We start from the raw sequence: 22172 nt of genomic DNA, 5'->3' as shown, positions 1-22172 counted from the left end.
GATAGAAATTCAAGAAACATAAACCAGGAAGAGGCACAAGGCAGTGAACGATGCTGCCTGATTCTTCATAGTTAGTGTCTGCTCTCAGGCCAATGACAAAAGGTAGTTTAGGTGGTGAAAACAAATTGGATAAATGGGGATTTTATACTGGCTAAACTGCTTTCTTCTTGGGATAGGAAGAATGCAATCTGGAAGTGGTCTGAATGCTTCTACAAAACATTTCCAGCATGTTGTAGAATTATGCCGATTGCTATCAGCATAATGATTATGATTATGTTATTGGCATAATCATCCATAATCATATCAGCATATCATCCATAAAACAGCTGTGGATCGATTTGCTTTTGTAAATTATTAATGTCATCATGATTTTTTTTTTTCTTGGCCGTATTGTCTTCTAGAGTCATAGAGATGAAGATTTAAATGTACCTGGCCTATTCTCATGCACTGCCCTTGCTTCTTTATAGAATAGCATCTCACTTCATAGCTAAATGATATAACACACTTTGTCACTGGGATGAAGAAAGCTATGTTGAATATTTCTGTGACTAGGTAATAGAGCAAAGATTTTATTACATCTTTAAAAATAAGTCATAGCATTTGCATTAGTCATCATGAAAAAATACTGTTATTAGACATTTTAAAATGCATCGCGCGGAATATGATTTTATCCAGAGGGATATTTAAAGAAAGATAACTTTCTTCCTATGTCTAATTCTACTTCCATTCTCATTTGACTAGCGCAGAACAATTTCTGCTTTATGCCAATAAACGGATCAGCAAGACGCACTTTTTAATGTATGGACCAAACTACCTGCTTTCATGCTTCATTTCTTAGAAGGCTTTTAAACCAAGAGAAAAAGTTTTCCTGTATATGCATAAAAAGTCATATATTGTCAGCATTTTTTTCAGGAAAATTCTATTCAGGCAAAGTGAACTCTTATTTTATATCTGGTGGTGGCGGGGGTGTTCATTGAGGAGCAACGTGACTCTACACAAGTTAAATTTTATGAAAAGGACAATATATTAAAAATAATCGATTTGAGAGTGACTAAAAAAAGCAAAGGAAGCAAAAGCAGAGAGAACAACTATGTGTAGTGTCACCAGATCTGTGCATTATGAGATGGTAAAAGGGGTTGATTGCGGGGTCAACAATCTCTCTGTAATCTCTCTGAGATTAGATAAAACCCAGCAAGCATGCAAAAGATCTGGACTGCTGTGGATTCACAGGCAACTAGACATGTAAGTACAAAATGCTCAATCTGCAAATACAAACTGATTCCGTCAGGTTTACTATACAGTACTTCAGTAGTAACAGACAGTTGAAAACAGGTTTCACGTAGCAGCGAAATTAATTTCAGAGGGAATAACGTAGTGAAGTCCTATCCTGGAAAACAGCAATAGAGGTATTATATTAAGGAGCTAAAATATTCTTTGGCATGGTAAAAGGGGAGAATTGAGTTTGCCAACCTATTTACATGAAGTTTCACCATACTGTGGCCAGTGCAATGATGTTTTGCACAGTCTACTTGTTACATAATTCTTTGTTGATGTTGTATTTCAGTATGCCTTCATATAAATGTTTTATTCAACATGTTGCATCTGTGTATACAACAAATAATAAACACAAACAATGCAGACAAACTATTTGCATATATGTATGTAAATTCAGTAATACAGAACAGACCAACAACTCTTTCATATACAAAACCTACTACATGCAGTTCATCCTTGCCATCCTCTTCCCCATGCAACAGGTGAGAAAAGAGACAAAATTAATGGAAGTAACTAAACCAGAAAGACCCCCTTGCTGTGTTTAAAAGTGTACAATAAATTATTTTGCAGACACGTAGTCATTTGATTAAGCACACATATGTATTTAGTCCACGTAAACAGTAACAGGACTAAAAAAATAGTTGCATTTCCTGTATGAACTAATGACTTATAAAAAGTAAATATGAACTTAATTATAGCTCCAAAACTGCTTGGCAGATTTCAGTTAGCTGGGATTGAAAGATTAATGTTGAATACAAAACTTAGAGAGTATCAAGTCACGAGCCATACCCTCACTGCATGTGTCAGACAGTTCTCCAACTCTGTCTTTCCTCAGGCTCTTAAACCGGGGAAAGTAAAAAGAAGACTCTGTGGGACACAACCACATGCACTACCTCCTCATGAACTCTGTGAAATTTAGATAAAAGAGAATGAGACAATGTAGCCTTCAGCTTTATTATCCTATTCAAAATATTCTAATTGCTCCTCCTATAAGTCTATAAAGACTAGGGATAGATACCTTAGGGACAGAGTAGTTAATACAACATCATGGCTGTTGTGTCCCAAGGACCACCCCGGATCCACCGTAAGCTCACTTTGCCCTTGCAGGCATGGTACAAAAAAAAGAAACCTGGACCAGATGGTTTGAGAATGGTGCACTGAGACAGACCCCAAAGGCTTTCCCTCCCTCCCAAGTCAGAGCTACCAGACATGGGGACAGACTAAGTTTCTTGTATTTCTATCACAGTATTAACAAAGCTTTGCGTTTTTTTCTTTATACTCAGATTTGGACTTCACACTTGCCTCATCCCACCAAGAAAGACCAAAAATCAAGCGCTAGCTTGCTGTTTTTATATTGCAAATACAAACAAACAAGTCTAACCTACCAAAGAAAAAGAAAAGAGAGAAAAAGAAAAAAAAAAAGTTTGGTTATCTAGAATTTAGCAGCTTTATAGCAGCCTCCTTCAACAGTGTACTAAATGTTGCTTATAAAAACAGAACACATGAAAACTAGCACAAAGAAGTTGCTTAGATTGAATCAGTTATTCAGCTGAGCAGGTTAGGAGCTTGAAATGACCAGTGGCTCTGTTAGCGATATCAGCTTAACGTGATAAAATAAACTGCCAGAAATACAATGCTAAAAAAAAAAAAAAAAAAAAGAAAGAAAAAAAAAAAGGCATGGAGGATTTCCTTTTTTTTTTTTTTTTTTAATCTTTAAATATCTAGATAACAGCAAGACGCCAAGACAGCATTCCTGCATAGAGTTTTCCAGACTGAGATGCAATTTGGTCCTTGTTGCCATTTCCAAAAGGCAAATGCCTTCTTAAGCATACCGAGAGTAACCAGATCGTAGCCTTCTGAAAGCATGTGACTCAACTAACTAACTTCAATGGCATCTCTGTGGTATTGTCTACAACTTATCTTCCCACTAACATTGGTTTCACTGACACACTCAAACTGTTGATGGTGTTTCTCATAAAACGATCCAAGGCTTCAATTTTATAATGTTTTTGATTTCTTCTAGATTCATGTAGGAGAAGGTACAGTATACAGAGATCAAGGCAAGGCACCTTTAATCTAGCAATTTGGTGGGCATATTACCAGAGGAAGCTGGGTAGAGATACATACTGGTGAGATACATAGCACTGGACTTTGCATGCTGAGCTAAAATTAAAAATAAAGTTTTATAATATGTCCAGTTTTAAACGTTGTTTTAAAAACACCAGAAATATTAAACTATAATTTGTAACTACCCTTTGCACTGGTGCTGCAAAAAGGAACACAACAACATCCTTGCCCATGCTTTGCTAAGTATGTGTGGAATTCAGCCAAAAATAACAATGGCATTAAGTTCAGTTCCCTAAAAACAGGAAAGGATTATATTTGAAATGGACTTAGGTAGCGCAATTCTGGTTAGTCTTATCTCTTTTTTTTTGTTATTGGTGGTGGTTGTTTTTCAAATAATGAGGATTTAGTAGATGAAAAATGAGCCTTAATTCAGGCCTACAAGGCCTACAGAGTTCTTTTGACCCACTTTCCCAAAAATGAGTGGGTCTTGCTCGCTGGGCAAGGCAAATGTTACCATTACCAGTAAGCCTGTGATATGTATAAAACACACACACAAAAAGAAACTATAGGGGCATGTCAAACACTCTTCGGAAAACTTTCTATCATTGGGTGTGTTTGACAGTCTTCCGTCCACTTTGATGCCAACCTCAGGAGCACAGTATCTGTTACTAAGACTATTCACATTTAATCAATATTGTAAGCCAGAGACAACAACCTACTCTTTATAGATATAATTCGCAATAATAGATTTTTGAAGGCTTCCTGATTCCCTGATTGCTTTCAAAACTAAGCCACCGGCAACACTTAAGTTATAGAGAAACACAATCCCTGCAAAAGATCACAGACAGTGGAGCGAGCAGCCTTATAAAAAAGGGAAGAAGAGAAATCCATAATAGCACAGGTTTACAGCATCTAACTAGAAATTACTTGATTATTTGTGTGCTACAAAATAGAACTTAAACACATGGATTTTGCTGAAACTGGACTCAAAAAGGGATTATGGGTAGTTGTCAGCAGGCAAGGTATCAAGTGTACTTGTGAAGTATGTCATTCACATGAAGTGTCACAGTCACAGAAAAGATATTAAAAAGGCATTCCAATATCTGGTAGGGCATTCCACGGTCTGAGTTTAGCTGGTTTATCCAGGTGTCTTCTCATTGTGGGAGGAGCTACATGTTGAGATTTATCCGCTTGCAACAACTCAGTTCAGAGACAGCAGCAGGCAAGCGTTTCCCCTTGCCTCGAGCTGATCCGCGGACACTGCAGAGGGAAAGTCTGGCAAGGATAAATGGCTCAACTGTACTCAGGACTCAGTAAGTCACAACACCTGTGAGGATCTGGCTATGTGGTCTTACTCTTGGTAACTGGTTTGCCGCCATTCATTATTGCAGATGCACTTGTGCTTTTACTTGGAGTTACCCCAGCCTTTGGCACTGTTTCTCCAATATCATGCAAGGATGGTTCTCGGTACATGGCAACTAAGGGGAGAAAAGGAAAAGCAGAGACATTTTTAAGAAAAGAGATCTAAAATAGGATGGCTTTTCTACATTAATTTTCTATTTTCTTTTCTGTAAGATTCTGAAAGTCAAACACACTGAGGCAACGTAGATTGACTTTTATGAATGGTATTATATTATAAAATTGCCTAGACTTAAGCATTCTCTCATGGGCTGACACTCCATGGCCAGGCTTGGGCCCAACTCTGCTCTGGCATTTGTACCTCTGATTCAGGAACCTCAGGAGCTTGGCCATGACCTCTTCCAGTCTATGCTGACTAAATGTACGGGACAGTCCTGCAAAGGGTACACAAATGGTTGGGGTTTTTTCTTCCTTCTATCCAAAATTTCCCTCAGCAGCCATTAATCTCCACCAAATTCAGAAGTGCATAAAAGTCCAATTTAACCTATTAACTGAATTCTTGGAGGAATTAAAAGTTTGCCCCTGGGCTTCAGTCCCTAACTAACCAGTTTAAATCCTTTGAGGAAAATACATGTGTTCAATTACACGGTTCCAGCATTAAGCTGCCTTAATGATTAATGCTCTTGGATAATTCAATTTCATTTTCCATGTCACTGGCTCAGGTAATATTTCCACTTATATCTAACTTCAGTAGCATTTATTTATATCAGAGTAATGTTAAAAGAGATGTCAAAGCCATCAGAAGAATTAATCATCACACTATGATTTTGGGGATGGCTGCGTGCTGCCACAGAGAGCACAATCCCTTCATCCCTTGGCTAATTAGAGTAGGAGGCAGGAGCATCAAAGTACTGACCTTGATCTTCAGTGGTGTGAAGTTTCATAATAAATACAAAGCGCCCCAAAGCATCATTAACTAATCAAATACTTAACTTGTTCTAACATTTCCAGTGACATACTCTAAATCCTTTTATGGCTTCTGAAGGTCTGAAATTAAATGTCTTCTCTAGAGTACATGAGGCTGGCTATGATCTATGTCTTCAGAGTGAACCCCCCATAACTGGGCCTAGGACACTTCTCTTTGCCGATTAACTAAAGAGCATGATGAAATGCTGCTTAATTAAAGAGCATGATAAAATAATACCATGACCCACAAAAATATTGCATGAGACAGATCTATAAGGTAGAGAATTACATAGCAGAGCTGTAATATTTGCTGACTCTTGTGGACGATATAAAGCAACTTATTTCTAAGCCTGGGTCTGACCATCAAGGTCTAAGAGTCCGATCATCAAAAACTTTAATAGGCACTTTTTCCTAATCCATTGGAATTGATGTTGCTTTTAAAAATGCACTGTCTCCCACACAAATTGCTAAAATTTAATATAAAGCAATTGACATATAAACTGCAGATATTGTCAAGAGCTCTTGAAAATTTTAAGACTTCTGCAAAGCAAAAGAAGCAAAACAGCTTCAACCTGAGCTCAAATATGAAGTTAAAAAAAGGACTCCTCAAATGCTTTCTTCACAGTGAACCTCTAAAACATTTAACAAACTGATCCTTAAGATCAAAAATCTTTAAAGTTAAAAGACTGCAAGAAATACAGGGTAATGCTAATTAAAGCATTACTCAGGTGTGTGTTTTAGAGATGTTAACTAATGAGACAATTTTCAGAATGACTGAGGCTACGTGTAGCAATAAACTGAATGAAATGTCACCAAGACAAGAAACAAAAAGCAGCAGAGGTAAAAGAAGAAAAAAAATGCTTGTAGAATATATAAGATAAATCAAGTTACATTGCTAAGATTGAGAGTGGGTGACATCATTGTAATGCGTAAGGTTAGTATGACTTTTATTTGCTTCTGCTTTGGTTTAGAGGCCAATTTACAGAAGATATGTGTGTTACACCAACTGACTAAGTAATACAGTCTGATTTATTTTATAAACAGACCTTTGTGTTTTGTGCTAGAAAGCTCTTATTTTTGAATGCTGGCATTTCCTCCATTCCATTTATAACTTCAATTATCCTGCAATATCCATTATTTCACTCTGCTTAATGAAAGGAGTGTTTCTTACTGCAAGACTTCCAACATGTTTGCCCCTACCAAGAGATTATTTTAAAAACAGCACAATGCACTTCAACAAAAGATTTCTTTTCTTGTAAGAAAATGACCTCCTAATCCCTTGAAAGAATGTTTTTACATATGCCCTTTCTGGCATTACGATGCTGAAGCACAAAGACACACCATGAATCCTGGGAACTGTCACTTGGAATGGCTCCTGCGCATGGCACGCGCATTCAGAAATGGTATTTGAGAAATCGTTCCCTCTTCATTTTGTGATATTTATAACAGGACCTTAACATTTTAGTGCATCTGGCAGTGACAGACTGGGCCTCACCTTCCAATGGCTTGGGTAGAAAATGAGCTGCTGGTTTTGTTTTCTTCACTCTGTTTCCTTTCATGACTTGCCCTTCCTTGTTCAGCCCCAAGAACCAGGCCCTACCAGATTCCTGTTGTCTGTAGAGCATGGATGAGTAGATTACATAATAATTTTCAAAAACAGACTCCTTAAATTTGCACTCCGGTGTAAAAAGTTCCTGTGGGGAAAGGAAAAAAATATATATTAAATAGTATCTCAAAAGTTTTATTTCTGTTTTATTAACTCACAAATACATTTTGCTCAGTTTAATATATGACCTGTAATAATGTACTGCTTTGAGAACAGATCAGTCTTCCTCTAGATGACCTCCAAGTGAAGTTATTTTACCTACCATGGAGAGCTCCATTTTCCCACTTGTGAAACAGGGTTGGGATATTTTCAAATTACAGAAGCAATACAGGAAAAATAAAAAATATAGGTATAATTATTACTGTGTTTATTTTCTGCAAGGAGATCCTTTTAAAGATTAAGAAAGTCTATGTCAAAATGGCACTGAAGACAAAGCAATTCTTCATTTTTAACATACTTGGCAGGTTTAATAAATGCAGCAAAGTCCTCCTATGCCTAATAACAACTCATATTTGACACTGAAATACTGCTGTTACTGACATATTAAAAAAATAAATCCTAGAGTTGACAAGGCCTGAGACACCCCAGGAAAACACCATTCTGATGAACAAATTTCCATACTACGAAACTTTCAAGAGTTAAGGTCAGTGACAGTCAGTTGTCCTGAACTCTTTACTCTTATTAACTTAAGCACAAACTTCTAGAACATAGTAACCAATAGTAGAGTAATAAAAATAATGTCAACAGAATTTAATAAAATCTGTTTAAAAAAAATCAGGTGAATAAGCCAATTATCAGGTCAATAAGCCAATAAAATCAGATTGAAAATGCCATTAAAAAAAAAAAAAAGGATTCTGTGTGAATATAGGGTAACAATTTTCAGACTTTGGACAGGTCTCCAGAAACCTATGGGATATGTTCCCATCACAGGAAGAAAGGGATACAAATGTGGAAGTAGAAGGAGGCTTGCTAATCTTTCAGAGCATAAACTTCTTAGTCCTGAATTCTTTTCTCCAATATTTGCATTTCTTTCAATTGCGCTTCCCAAGAACTTGCCCTTCCCAAGTTCTGGGGAGGCCAAACATTTTCTCTTGTCCATTCACTGCATTCTTTTTCTCATTTCTTTTTGCTCCTGATCCAAGGCAATCCTGAGTTAACACTAGGCAGGTTGTTCCAGAACCAGCTGTTGACTTGTTATAAGAAGTTCACAGCTGTTCTTGACATGGCAGATCTTTTGGGAAATCCAGTCTCATAAGGACACAGTACCCCATTCTGGAAAGCACAGAGGAAGTATTTTTCTGAATTTAGACAGCACAAAAACTTGAGCAAGGGTTGCAGAACCAAGTGCTCTTTTACTATTACTATGGAGTAGGGCATTTGTTTTGCAGCAGCTTAATTTGTCACCTGTAAGTAAAGCTGTCTTAATTGATGCCATGCACACTATTAACTTGATCAGTTGTGAAGTAGCTTTTAACTTCAATTAGAAAGGATTAATATATTTTATCCAACAACTGACTAAAAGCAGCCACATAATATTTTGTTAACTTACCTGAAAATAGGTTGCTTGCTTTATTTGAGTAAACATACAAGTCGCAGTACTTTACCAGATGCAAAAAAAGATTCTCTGACATATGTTAAGCACCATCTTTCTGCACTACCAGATCTTTACCACCTATGTGCACAACTAAATTTGCATGCAGATGACAAAATGCAAAGATAATCTGTACTAGAGTCACCAAAAACTGATAGGAAATATCTGAGCCCTATCCTCTCTGTCGTCACAAGGCTTTTTCTCTCACCCTTCCAAAATTTTGAGATGTGTCCTATTTGTGTTGCTCTCTGTTCTCCTTCAGCAATTTCAAACCACTAAAGAGCTCAGTAAGAATCAAAATAAACCCAAATGGGAGGACTGTGTGCTAGAAGGAATGCCTGTGAAACACCAGCATGACCATTTATATATTTGTGTCATGTTTCTGGAGTGTTGAAACAACAGATGCCAATCAGGAAATGCCTACACAAATCTCCTCACTACCTGTTTCACTACAAATTCTACCTACTTTGTTCACCAGCAGGGTTTTCTTCCCTGTAAAGCCCAATAAGCAGTCCTGCTGAAGCATTACTCTCTTTTTGCTATAAACAAAAGCCATTTGTCATTAATGCTGCCCATAAACTGTATATGTGCGTTTGCCCAAACAATATCCACTGGAATAATTAAATAAGAGTCCTTAGAAGCGGCATCATATTCCATCTCGGAACCAGCCCTTCCCTCCCCTCATGTCTTTCATACGTACAGTAGTTTTTTGGACAGTGCACAGCATCAGAAGCTTTAGGTAGGTACTTTAGCATGTCAAGAAAAATGGATTATGACAACACAGCTACTTGGCTCCTCCTGGATGCAGACCAATAGAGTGGGCAAACTGGTGCTACTACAGTTTCTGAGTTATACAAGCACAGCAATAATCTGCTATTTTTGGCATAAGTAGAAGAGCCAAAATTGAACCACTGTATTCCTCTGCAAAATATTTCAGCTATTCTTCTGCTCCAGATGTCTTGACTGTACCAGTACTTTGCACATGGCTTTTTATCCACCCAGTGTATTAGGATGCAATCCTAATTCCAATCTGCCTTGGCTAATCACTCTGTCAAAAAAGTCACTTAAATATATGCCTACGTTAAAACATGCTAGTATGGATCCACTGATGTAGAAAAAGAGCATTCATGAATGAAGATTCACACCTGATTCACACCTATACTGAACTGCAGCTATCCATTCCTCTGAGGAAAGAACTACCTAGGAGGGGGCTTCCAAAACAGGCATCTCTGTGGGGCCCGGGTAGATGCTGAATATTTCTAAGATGAGAAGTGACTCCTAAAATCTTGTCTCAGGCAGCATATCAACTGGCTGAGAAAGCTGTAAAAGCACTTATAGTAAAGCAGCCACAGCACCTAAAAAAAACATTTGTGGGAGGGAAAGGCAGGACAATGGCATTTTTTTTTTAAGAAGCATCCAATGGTGTGGGCACTGCCTTAGACAGGTGCCTTCTAATGCAACCTGGAGGAAACTAAATCTGCCCTTGATAGCCAGGAATCATTTAGACTCTCCTTCAAAAACATAATTTTGGGGCTTTGATCCCAGAACTGCCTTTGCATTTTACAGACTCAGTGAATAAAGTGCAAAAGTAGACATGACATGCAAACAAGGACTTGAGTGCAGGACTTTTTTCTTCCAAATTCAGTATCCAAATTTAATCAGTTTTTCTATATAAACAGTGGGGTTCTGCCAATGCAACATTTTAGAAATAACGTATATGCCAACTGCCCATTTCAAAAAACCCCAGGAGGGGGGTTTGGCTGTAAATTGCAATCTGATACAGCTTCCCGTGTCCTGTCGAAGTGGAGGATGTTTTAAATTGCACCTTGCTGTGAAGAATTTTCACTGGGATATTTTTGCTAACTTCCCATCAGCCTTTTCCTCGATGAGTCCTGTTTGGAGAGGTTTTAATTCTCCTAGTTGCTGTAAAGTTAATAAGCACCACAACACACAAGTTCTGGGTTCCCCTCATGGAACCAAAAAGTTTTGCCCTTAGAGAGTACTTAGTTTTGGGATCTCCCCCATCCAGTGTTGCCAGATCTTAATATTTTACTATTATCTCAGGGTAGATGAAGTGTTAACTCATGGAGTCATGTGGCGATCTCAGGATCTGGTTCAATTTTAGAACAAAGAATAAATAACATTTAGAAAGAGACATTCTCTCTGTGTCAAATGTAGGATTGCCTGAACCAATAGCTCAGGTTACTGGTGTTTTCTGCATTGTTATATAAAGATTGGCAAAAGGCAATTGAGAAGACAGTTGAGATAAATCCCCTACCAGGGCGGGTTCAGGCTAAAGACTGACTGGATGAAGCTAGGCATCCATGCAAATCAAGTATATAATATTCTCTAGCAAAAGGCTATAGCTCAAACTTAAACCACAGCACACTTTACACTTACTAGTCCCAAAATCGTTGAGCAAATAAAAATATCTGAACAAGATATTGGCTAGTTTGCATGTTCACTTTAGCTAGCATTAATAAAGTTACACATATCCATTTTCAGTCATTGTCTTTCACTTAAAAATACCACAAAGCATGGAGCTTTTCTATTACAGCATTCAGATAGAAGAAATTTACAGCTGTGGAGTAAACACCTACTCTGCCAGTCACAGAGCTGCAATTGTTAAATCTTGCATGATAAGACAGCTAACCATAGAGCTTCTATATTATTTTAAAATTACATGAACACCTCCTGCAAGTTTAGACTATGTCTTTGTTTAATAATTAATCAATAATGAATTTTAGACTAAATCTTTGCTTAAGAATAAATTGATAATAAACTCTTGGGGCTAATCAATAATGTTCCTAAGCACATCATGAGGGACTGCATAAGGACAGGTCTCCTCCAAGGTCATTAAAAAAGCTCTAAGGACAGATGTGTTTACAGAAGTTGCCTGCCTTCTGCCCCTGTGCCTCCAAATCTGTTTAAATTTGCTTTTTATTCTGCTATATAGGAAATTAGAGTATCCTTCCAGTTACAGCTCTCAGAAGTGATATAGCTAACAGTCACCCTCTTGAATTGTAGCCAGAAGCAAGGAAAAAGGAGCCCGTGGAATCCTCTGGGGATGAGGATAACACGTCTTGCTCATCACACCACGCAGCAGAAGCGCAGCTGCAGCCCCAGCGAGCTAGTGCGTCTCAGCAGTGCCAAGCAGAACACACAACAGTGAGACAAATTCAAAGAGGCTGCCAAGCAAGGAAGAGTCAGTCTGACCAATAACAGTAAAAACAGAGCTGGTTACCAGGCCTCATCAGAACGCAAGACCAGCTGAAAAGCTTAAAGAATTCTATTTTAATACTATTTATTATTTGCACTTAGGAATCCTTTCACAGAACATGAGATCACTGCTTTAGAATAGGGGCCAACTGGCATCTCCCTAATGTGATCACCTTGCAATCTGCACAGAGACAGGGATACAGGGTATAAAGAAGATATTAGGCACATCTAAGCAATGGTCTCAGTGCATTACTAGCTGGTTATTTGTTTATTTATTTATTTATTTTTATTTTTCTTTTTTCCAGGAATGATGACAAATGAGTTTTAGGGAGTGATTTGAGAAAGGACAACCTTAAGAGGCTTGTCGGAAGCTTCTGCAAAATGAGAAAAACTGCATTAGAATAAGCACTAAGGTATTCTGGGGGGCTAAGGGTTATGAACACAGGAATCAAAAGGAGGATTTGTCATTTTGATAATGGATGAAAGATTTGGAAATGACTCATGAAGAGCCCTAAAACTGAAGAGAAATGGTTTGTGTTTAATGACGAGAGGTGCTCGAAAGAGAAAAGAAATACGGTTAAAACAATGAACTTGGGAAATTAGCTTTGTGGCACACTTCTGACCTTGTCAGTGCAGGAGGGGAGCATGCTCGAGTAACTGAGGTGTGAAAATGAGGAAATTCCAGACAACAGTATTAGTGTTGCTAAAGGGCAAGAGGCCCCATCATAGATATGTTTATGCAGCATGAGCTGTTAAGATCTGGAGGCTTCACCTGCATGTGAGAGCTAGAAAATATCTAGACTGATATTTCTCTCACTTGTTGCACATTAAATTAACATTCTTACGGTATATCCATCTGACAAATCCTTTTAAGTGTTTGGTATGACAGTATGAAAATACTGTCAGCAACTTGCATCTCACACACACACACACATGAGAGTCTTTCCAGATTTCCCATCCCTTTACCAATTTCTTCCAATTCTTCCACTGAGCAAAAGGCTACAGTTCAAAATGATTCTCTCCAACTAGTAGAAAATGCAGCAACACATGGGTAGATGCTTTCTTGTATCAGAAGTTTTCCCTGATAGTCAGAAAACACCAATATTGGCTCTTCAGAGCTAGAGTTCTTTCTGTACTCCAGAAGGCCACTAAAACACGGGCTTAGGAAAATTTAAACACAGGAACTGGTATTGTGCAGACAATAGAAAGGGATAGATTCTTGCTTGTTAAAGTAACACTGAAAGTGCAGTAAGCATCCAAGCCCATCAAAGCAAAACTTCTAGGTATAGTTCTCATGATTCATTTTTGAGTCCTTAAAAGATTTTAAGATCTTTTAGCTATCACTACTCATAAAAAAGAAACACAACTTCCGACTAAATTTAGACAAAAGTAAACATAAATCATGCTCTTGCAAATATTAGCACTTACTTAACTGGGATTCTAATTAGCAGTGATATGATTTGCAATATAAATGATTCTTCTATTCATGTACATTCACAAGCTCCTATAACAAGGTCATGAATAAAACCTGCATAGCACACATAGAGATGAACTAAGAAAAAAGCAAATCTCTTGGACAGATTTCTGTTTATTTGAGACGATATTGACTGCAGCCTGAATTTGGCTTCATTTTCCGTCCAGATTGAAGAAGAACATAAAACAGCTTGGATTACAAAAACTTGCTTGTTTCATAACAAAAAGTTGCTTTGCTGACAACTAGCAGCTATGGTCACATTCCCTGATTACAGGGAATAATATTTTGTGTGGAAGACAATGCGCATACTTTTCATTTCCACAGAGCTACTACTTGCAAGACTGAACAATTGTCATTAATAAAGAGTAATCCCAAATTGCTACTTGCATACACTAGTCAGGAAAAGTCTCACAGATCTCTCTTCTCATCCGCATAGACTTTGTTTCATGAACAATGCTCAGATATTTATAATCTTTTGATCAATACCTACAATTCAGAGTCATCAACGCAGGGGGAAATGTTTGATATAGAAAAAGAAAAAAATGTCCCTGAGACAAGTGTATCTGAGACTGCCCAGTTATCAAAGTTTAAGACTGTCCAGTTTTTGACTCCAAAAGTGAACTATTGATGAAGACATAGTGCAGGTCTGAAATATGGTTAACAAGAATTATGGAAAACAAGAGGCTAATGATTATAAACTCTATCACGATTGCCTGGGGAAAGCAGCATGGAAAAGGCAACTAAATCTTAAAACTATTTCTGTGGCATTTATGTGCCTCCCTGGTGTGGCCTCCCTTGAAGAAAGGAAGGAAAATGAAGTTTAAAAGTATTAGTGATAAAGCAGATTTGTAAGTGTGGCTTTCAAACAGGCTGCAGCCCACCCACAGGCATCGCACAATTTAGTGTGTGGTCAAGTGTAACATCCTCCTTATCCCCTGCAGATGCGCAAAGGAAGGAGAGATTATTTTTCTGTTTCAGGTCTGATGTGAACTTTCACAGAAATGTGTACTTTTTGGCTGGATTACATCTTGGGTTTAAAGGAAATGCAGTCAGAATCCTTTAATCAGCAAAATGATATACTCCTCCTTTCTCTAAGAGCAAGAGGGAGTCTCTAAGAGGGAGTCTCCTCCCTATCTAAGCCTCAGTACCCAGCATCCCTTAAAACTCAAATTTGCAGTAAAATGTTGCTTTAAGGTTTCAGCTTGAGCACCAACTATATATTCTTGTATCGACACAGAAAGGCATCCTTTATTTGCTATACAGCATCCATGATTAAGGAAACCCCATATCAATAAGAAAGGCACATGCCCTAAGAAAAACTGTGCACTCTGCAGGGAATATTTTCTTGTGCTACTATTAAAGGACATTTTAGAGAAGACTGTGATGAAACCAGCCTATCCTTCCCGGTCACTTCCATTCAGAAGAAACATAGTTCATCAGCTTGTAGACAGCACCAGGTTCTCGGCAAGGAAAGGTCAGTGCCAAGGGAAAATGGGACAGCACTAAATTAAGAGACTGAAAAGACAGATTTAACAAAATAGCTGTAGAAACAAACCACCATGGTCTGGGGAAGGAATTCTCATCCAGTTGCCCATCAATCTACTGCTCTAGCCACAGGTCAACAACGTAGGAGGAATACAGATTGCTCTCAGATAGAGACTGAATCTTTCCAAATGACAGTGGATTTTTTGGACACTATTTAATCCATTTATCCATTTATAGTCATTACTGGAAAGAATCTTCTGTCATCCCAGTATCTCAAATGATCTTAACTAACACGAAAAGAAGCTAAGCTATTATTAAAATGACCAGGTACCAAAAGAGAACCAAGGATGATGACTCTCTCTTTCCAGTTACCTTAATGAAATAGCTGTTCCCCAGCAGTACACTATAATGTCACATAAAGAAAACTCATTCTCGGGTTTGCCATCAACTGCTACATTACTTTTCACTATCTATGATTGGGCAACATTGTATGGTTCAATACATATTTATAGTGATATTATATAGTATTTGCAGACTTCCCTGAGTATGATAGGTATGAGAGCTTCCTGGCCAACTACCAATGTGAAAGTAAACATAAAGAAGGGGTGCAGAGGTATTCTTCAGAGGTATTTTGCAAGGTATACTTTAGATTATTTCAGTTCTACTTGTTCCTTCCAAAAGATGTGCAAATTTATGAAAGTTTTAAATTTGTGTGATTTGCAAGTTGAGGAGCCAGAAAAAAAGTTGCAAGAACACTCAAGTTATAAGAAGTGACCTACTTTAGTGTACTAACTTTATTTCTCTTCTCTTCCTTTTCAAGTTGTAAGCTTGTTTTTCTTTTTGCATTTTTCTGCAACGACTAATCAACGACTTGGATGAAAGGAGAGAGTGAACCCTGAGCAAGTTCGCAGATGATACAAAACCGGGTGGAGTGGCCAACACTCCAGAAAGCTGTGCTATTATTCAGAGAGACCTGGAGAGGCTGGAGAGTTGGGCAGAGAGGAACCTCATAAGGTTTAACAGGGACAAGTGCAGGGTCCTGCACCTGGGGAGGAATAACCCCAGACACCAGGGCAGATTAGGGGTTGACCTGCTGGACAGCAGCTGCACAGAGAGGGATTTGGGAGTCCTAGTTGACAACAAGTTAACCATGAGGCAGCAGTGTGCCCTTGTGGCCAAGAAGGCCAATGGAATCCTGACCTACATGAGGAGGAGCGTTGCCAGCAGGTGGAGGGAGGGGATCCGGCCCCTCTGCTCAGCTCTGGTGAGGCCGCATGGGTGCAGTTCTGGGCTCCCCAGTACAAGAGGGATGTGGAGGACAAGGATAATTAAAGAACTGAAACATCTATCGTATGAGGATAGTCTAAGTGAGCTGGGCCTGTTTAGCCTGGAGAAGAGAAGACTGAGAGGAGATGTTATCATTATGTATAAATACCTGAGAGGAAAATGTAAAGTGGATGGGGCCAAACTCTTCTTGGCGGTGGACAGCGACAGGACAGAGGGTAATGGGAACAAATTGAAACACAGGGCGTTTCATCTCCATCTGAGGAAAAACTTCTTTCTTGTGAGGGTGACAGAGCCCTGGAACAGGCTGCCCAGAGAGGTTGTGGAGTCTCCTTCTGTGGAGATCTTCCAAACCCACCTGGATACCACCCTGTGCCACGTGCTCTAGGTGTCCCTGCTGGAGCAGGGAGGTTGGACTAGATGATCTCTAGAGGTCCCTTCCAGCCTCGACCATTCTGGGATTCTGTGGTTAACCACGTAATTAGTGTCCAGAATTCGTAATATAGGAGTAAAATTGTCCTTAAATGATCAATCCATCATGTAGACAAAAATTCCTTGCTGATGTTTTGCAAACAAGGTGCATAAGTCATAGATATATATACATACTTTATAGACAGAGACACACATACATGGCATGCACATAATCCTTTTCACTAAACAAATAAGGATAGGCTATTATCGCTTAATAAGTTCCAATTCAGAGATCTCAAAATAATTCCCAATTATTATTTAATTAGGTTGCCTAGCATCTATTTAATTACTAATTCAAGTATTTATTTTCAGAAGAGTTCCCTAAAGTACAAGCGATTCAGGTGCAAACATACAAAAGATGTATCAAAGTGAATCAAAAACACAGACAAAATGCATTCTGGCTCCTTAATTCTGGCTCAATTAATAGCAAATAAAATGTCAGGCAGTAACAATTGTTTTTCATACAGTATCATGCTTTTTATCAGTCAAAAGCAAGGAGAGCAAAAAAGTTGACACTCTTGAGCATATAATTCTTCACTTTTTTTTTAAAGCAGAAACTTAATATATCTCCCTTTTAATATGACATGATTATATGCAGTGCCTACCATACAGTCAGCATTGATGCTTGGTTTGGTTATGGATACCTAACAGTAGGATATGGATATATGTTATAGCAACAAGCTTATAAATTTTAATTACTAGCAGTACGAACATAGAGATATGTTGCAAGAACAAAAAATAAAGTCAGATTGATAGCAAGGGATGAGGACTTTTTAGTTTTTTTAGATACTTAAAATATGCATTGCATATCCAAAGTAAAGTCCTACTAAGTGGCATTCATAACAACAATAAACAAAGCAATTTTAAAATAAATAGCTGCTGGTGACTGAGTGATACCTCAAAGTCATCACATGCTCAAAATGTTAGAAATCTGAAGATTTCCGGTAGAAATAATTCAGCCCCCTTGTTCCTCACTGTCCACCTCACTCCCTATTAGAACATGTTCCTAGAACTGTTCTGAGGAGGGACAAAGCTTAATATTGCATAGATAGAAAAAAAAGAGAGAGAGAGAGATCCTAGCACAGTGTCGGTCTATGATCTGGCTCAATATTAAGAATATACAAATATTCAACTTTTTACTTTTTCAATCTGCCTCTGAGGAATGCAGACAGCAAAAAGAGGAAAAAAAAAGAAACACTTTTTTTTTTTTCAATATACAATACTTTAATGGCAAGGCTTTCTAACTCCTCTAAATCTTACTGCTTTCCAATGGAATTCATTATACCATACCCCAGCACAGAACACATTATTCCAAAAAGACTGGGCTGCGATGGCTATGTTTCAGAGAATGCTGTGAGGTTTGGTATGAGAATGTTTTTGCTTCTACTACTGCTTGGCCATGAATTTACATCAGTTGTATCTGTGAGAAATAGAAGGTTTTCCTCTATGCCAATATGAATTAAAAAATATGTTATTTATTGACTAGAGTGGCTAATTGCAAAGATAAACTGAGCTAGAAAGCATATATTACTATCAAAGTTTGTTTATGAAGATAATTGGATGCAAAAGATCAGGATCAGAACACAAGACTATTGCAGTGTAAGTCTATGTATATGGGAGAGTGGATTTTTCAACACTTTACTCATCACAACTGAACTGTGGTTTCAGACTTAAACAAGCAAACAGGGTTGGATTTTATAAAATTCCAAGTACTGCTGTCTTTGCATGGTCAACAGGTTATTTTTTCATGCTTCTTGTAATATTCTACAAATAATTATTTTCAAATGTAACCTCAGTAAAAGGAAAGGCAGCCTCAAAACTTGAAGCCTTGGATTTTTTTCAGGAAAGCATTTGCACCTTTCTAGGTGGGAAGGAGTTAAAGATAGTGGAAAAAAAGTATGATTCAGGATTCATATGATTCAGGATTATGTTGCACCATATACAAAGAAAGTACATTAAGAGGTGACTTATTTTTTCCTATCTTTCAATATTTCAAAATTTCTTTTCAGCAGATTCCAAACACATCTTCCTTTTGCAGATGATAGAAAAACACAAGATGTCATTCATTATATAAAAATATCTTTCTTCTCCTAACTAAAATATTGTGCCATATCTTGGGACTGAAGGAATCAATTGTGCACAGTTTGTATAAAATACATATGTCTCCTCCTTATATGAACAGAACACATTAAATACTGCAGTAGTCTTTTATTTAGATGTTTGGATATATATAAGCTCTTCTGAAGTCCACTGGAGTTGCCAGGAAATATGGGCTTCCCACTGGGGCGCAAGTTCTCGCTTATACTGAAAGACTCTCATGGTTGCTCTCATTTGTGCTGGCTTGCCATGGCCCCAGAGGGACTGTCACATTGCCACGTCTCTATGCCCTCCGCTGCACTGACGTCTCTCTTGTAACAAGGGGCAAGCCTGCAAAAGTGGCTATTTCCACAGTGGAGGGAAGCTGAAATGAGAAACCTGTGCCTATAGTCTCCAAGCGCTAAAGTAAAGACGTAACAAAGAGAAGTTTCATAATGGATTAAAGCAATAATTTTTGGAAGGAAAAATCAAGGGGTGAATGAAAAAAGGTCTGAGCACAATAAATGCAAGGTTTTTCAAAATATTTTCTGTCTTATGCTGCCTTGCGCTCTTTGTTTTTCTTTTTCCTTTTATTTATTTATTTATTTATTTTAAGTCTAATCAAGATGTGAGTTTTAATGTTTTATCAATGGTATTCCCAGGACTTTTTTCATGCTACTTCCATTCCTTGGCAAGGACTTTTGATAGGAAATAAAATTAACTGGGCTAAGGATTATTGTTTATTATTTTGTTCATATGTCTCACTTTTGCAATGGGTTGAGTATAGAGATGTGGGAAAATAATATATAGGAGACCAGGTCTGCTCAAGGAGTTGTTTGGAACTGCAGTATTTCATGCATCTAAACTGGGTTTGCAGAGGAATTCTAGGAGTGATTATAGGAGTGTCACTTAGCTAATGAAACATTTTACAACAGTCATCTCTATTTATTTTTGGTCAGGATATGTTCTTTATGCACTGAAGGTCTTACACTGATGAAAAAGATGAAAGTCAATTCTTTTATGTCCTTGTTAACTAGTTAAAAACTGTCTGTCAGACCCAGTGCTTCAAACAACTTGACAGCTGCAGTTGTGTTGTTTTCTTCAGTCACATATATTCTTAATATTAAAAATAATGGCTTAATTTCAAATCTTCTTTTCAATAGAGATTGATCTCCTTGTGGTACAATCTCCTTTCATTCTTGACAATGTAGTATCTGTTTGGCAGTTCACAACTGGTCTTCTTTAACTGATAATATATATTCAGAATTTCACCCATACTCAGAAAGCAGCAGGAAGCACCACAATATTTGGAAAATTTCAGGGTGCTGACTAGGTAGGTTGTTTGCTAGTAACAGGCTTAAAAGTGTTTAGGGTGTTCAGAGAAGAAGACCTCAGCCCTCCCACAGGGTCTTCTTATGGTTAAGCTTGAAAGGGACCTTTAATCCAACTCCCCTGCTCAAGCAGAGTGTGCTGCTTAGGTTGTGTCATCTCCCATCTTTAGTATTTCACAAACCAAAAAACAAACAAACAAACAAAAAACAAGCAAACCATCAAAAAGGCTTTTTGGAGATATTGTAAGGCTTTATATTTCCAAGGCTCTACACTAATAAATCCACGTACCGTAACTAAGTCGAAAAAAAACCCCTTTTGTCTGTATTTTGTATCTTGGAAAACATGAGAAACTGACATTAGGCCCAACATTTTCAAAGGCAGTCCCATATTTTGATATCATTGCTTTATTAGTGATATACACAGGCTAATTCTTCATCTGACCCTGCATGTGCAGGGTGGTTGGACTAGATGATCTCTAGAGGTCCGTTCCAACCTTAACGATTCTATGATTCTGTGATCTGAGCAGTGCTGGACAGCCACTTTCTACTCTCAGCATGCTCTCAACTTCTGAAAATTAAGCCAAAAATTTAAAGGCAAGTTATGCAAGTATGAAAATATGCTCATAAATGATCTTTCCATAACTCACAAAATCAATGTCTGAAATCCTCAGGGAGCTCTCAAGACATGGATATTTGGACCCATGTAGGACACAAATCTGAATCTTGGGAAAGTGAAAATAAAAAAAAAAAGGTATGTTCTGGCAGCCATCTATCATGGAAGTTTTGCAGCTTATGAGTGTAATGTAGGCAGAATCCTGTATAAGCCACTTTTTCAAAGCTCCAAAGTGAGCACTGTATTTTGCTCAGGATGAAATCCAGAGGAGTACCATCCGCCTCCAGCCTCAACTGATCAATTCATGTTAACAAAGCTATTTTAGAAACTGATATTAAGTAAATGGCTTCACAGTTACAAAGAATAGGGGGAAAAATCTCTATTTTATTTTTTCTAAGCTGTCACTGCCTCCAGAATCCTATTGCAGGTATTTCACATTTCGGTCTTATCAATATTAACAAAGAAGTGCAATATTTGAGAAAAAAAATATCCTTTCTCTACCCACATAGTGTCTGTCTCTTGCCTGACACTTTTTAGGCTCATGACTTTTACAACACCCACAGTCTGAATGCCTTTTCTTGACGAGTTCTTTAGTGTCTCGGTTTGTGTATCTACTAAACATAAGATTGACTCAAACCTAATTTACATTGGATTACAAAGCAGACAGATATCAAATTTTGAAATACTACACCTCTTGGAATATTGATATGGAAATAAAAGTACTTAGGATCCTTATTGAAGGATAACAAGTAATATTTTAATTACTCTGCTTGTCTAATAAAGGAATATTTGCTTTTTTACACTGAAGGCGTGTCATTCTCTTTAGTTAAACTTTAATTTTTGCAATGAGATTAAGGTGAATAATTACACTAGTACCCCCGGGCAGAGATTTTACAAAATGCCAAGCAAAAAATATAACACATTTCTCTGGGTATTCAAATCATGCGACTATACCTTGCAATCACCTAAAAGCATTTGCCTGCATGTGGAGCAAGTACTGCCTCATCACCATTCATCACCTTTTAGGAGGAAATCAGTAAAACAGAGAGAGGTAGGAAAATGCAAGGGGGATTTCTTCGTGGAAGAAATTAGAAGAGCAAAAAGGGATGAATGAGAAGGGAGAAGGAAGGAAAGGAAAGGAAGGAAACAGAAGGGGAAGGAAAGAAGAAAGCGGAGGAGAAGGGAAAGAAATTAGATTGGGAAGGCATTGCAGTTACATCATTAAATAACATTTCTCAAAGACTGGTGCACCCGTTGCAGGGAAAGCCCTCTTCTCCCCAGGTCACCACTGCCCGCAGCCCCTAGGACTATTGCGGAGCGGAGTACAGCTAGACCCCAGATTTTGGGGTCTGCCT

At 37.9% G+C, this 22172-nt stretch overlaps 1 protein-coding gene across 1 annotated transcript in view; it reads right to left on the bottom strand.

The window, feature by feature from the left end:
* Positions 1–3769: 3769 nt before the first annotated feature.
* FGF14 (fibroblast growth factor 14) overlaps positions 3770–22172 on the bottom strand; it is a 123092-nt gene continuing 104689 nt past the window's right edge. The window contains exons 4-5 of the mRNA XM_088525670.1: positions 7163–7361; positions 3770–4820 (exon numbers count right to left, since the gene is read on the bottom strand). Of these exons, the coding sequence (XP_088381796.1) occupies positions 4684–4820; positions 7163–7361 (336 nt within the window). The 3' untranslated portion in view covers positions 3770–4683. The remainder of the gene's footprint in view (positions 4821–7162; positions 7362–22172) is intronic.

This window comes from Tinamus guttatus, unplaced genomic scaffold, assembly GCF_059628265.1.
Source record: "Tinamus guttatus ecotype Peru unplaced genomic scaffold, ASM5962826v1 Tinamus_guttatus_pri_ptg000235l, whole genome shotgun sequence".
Lineage (NCBI taxonomy): Eukaryota > Metazoa > Chordata > Aves > Tinamiformes > Tinamidae > Tinamus > Tinamus guttatus.
The sequence above is the reverse complement of the archived record's forward strand: the minus strand, read 5'-3'. Positions and strand labels throughout refer to the sequence as shown.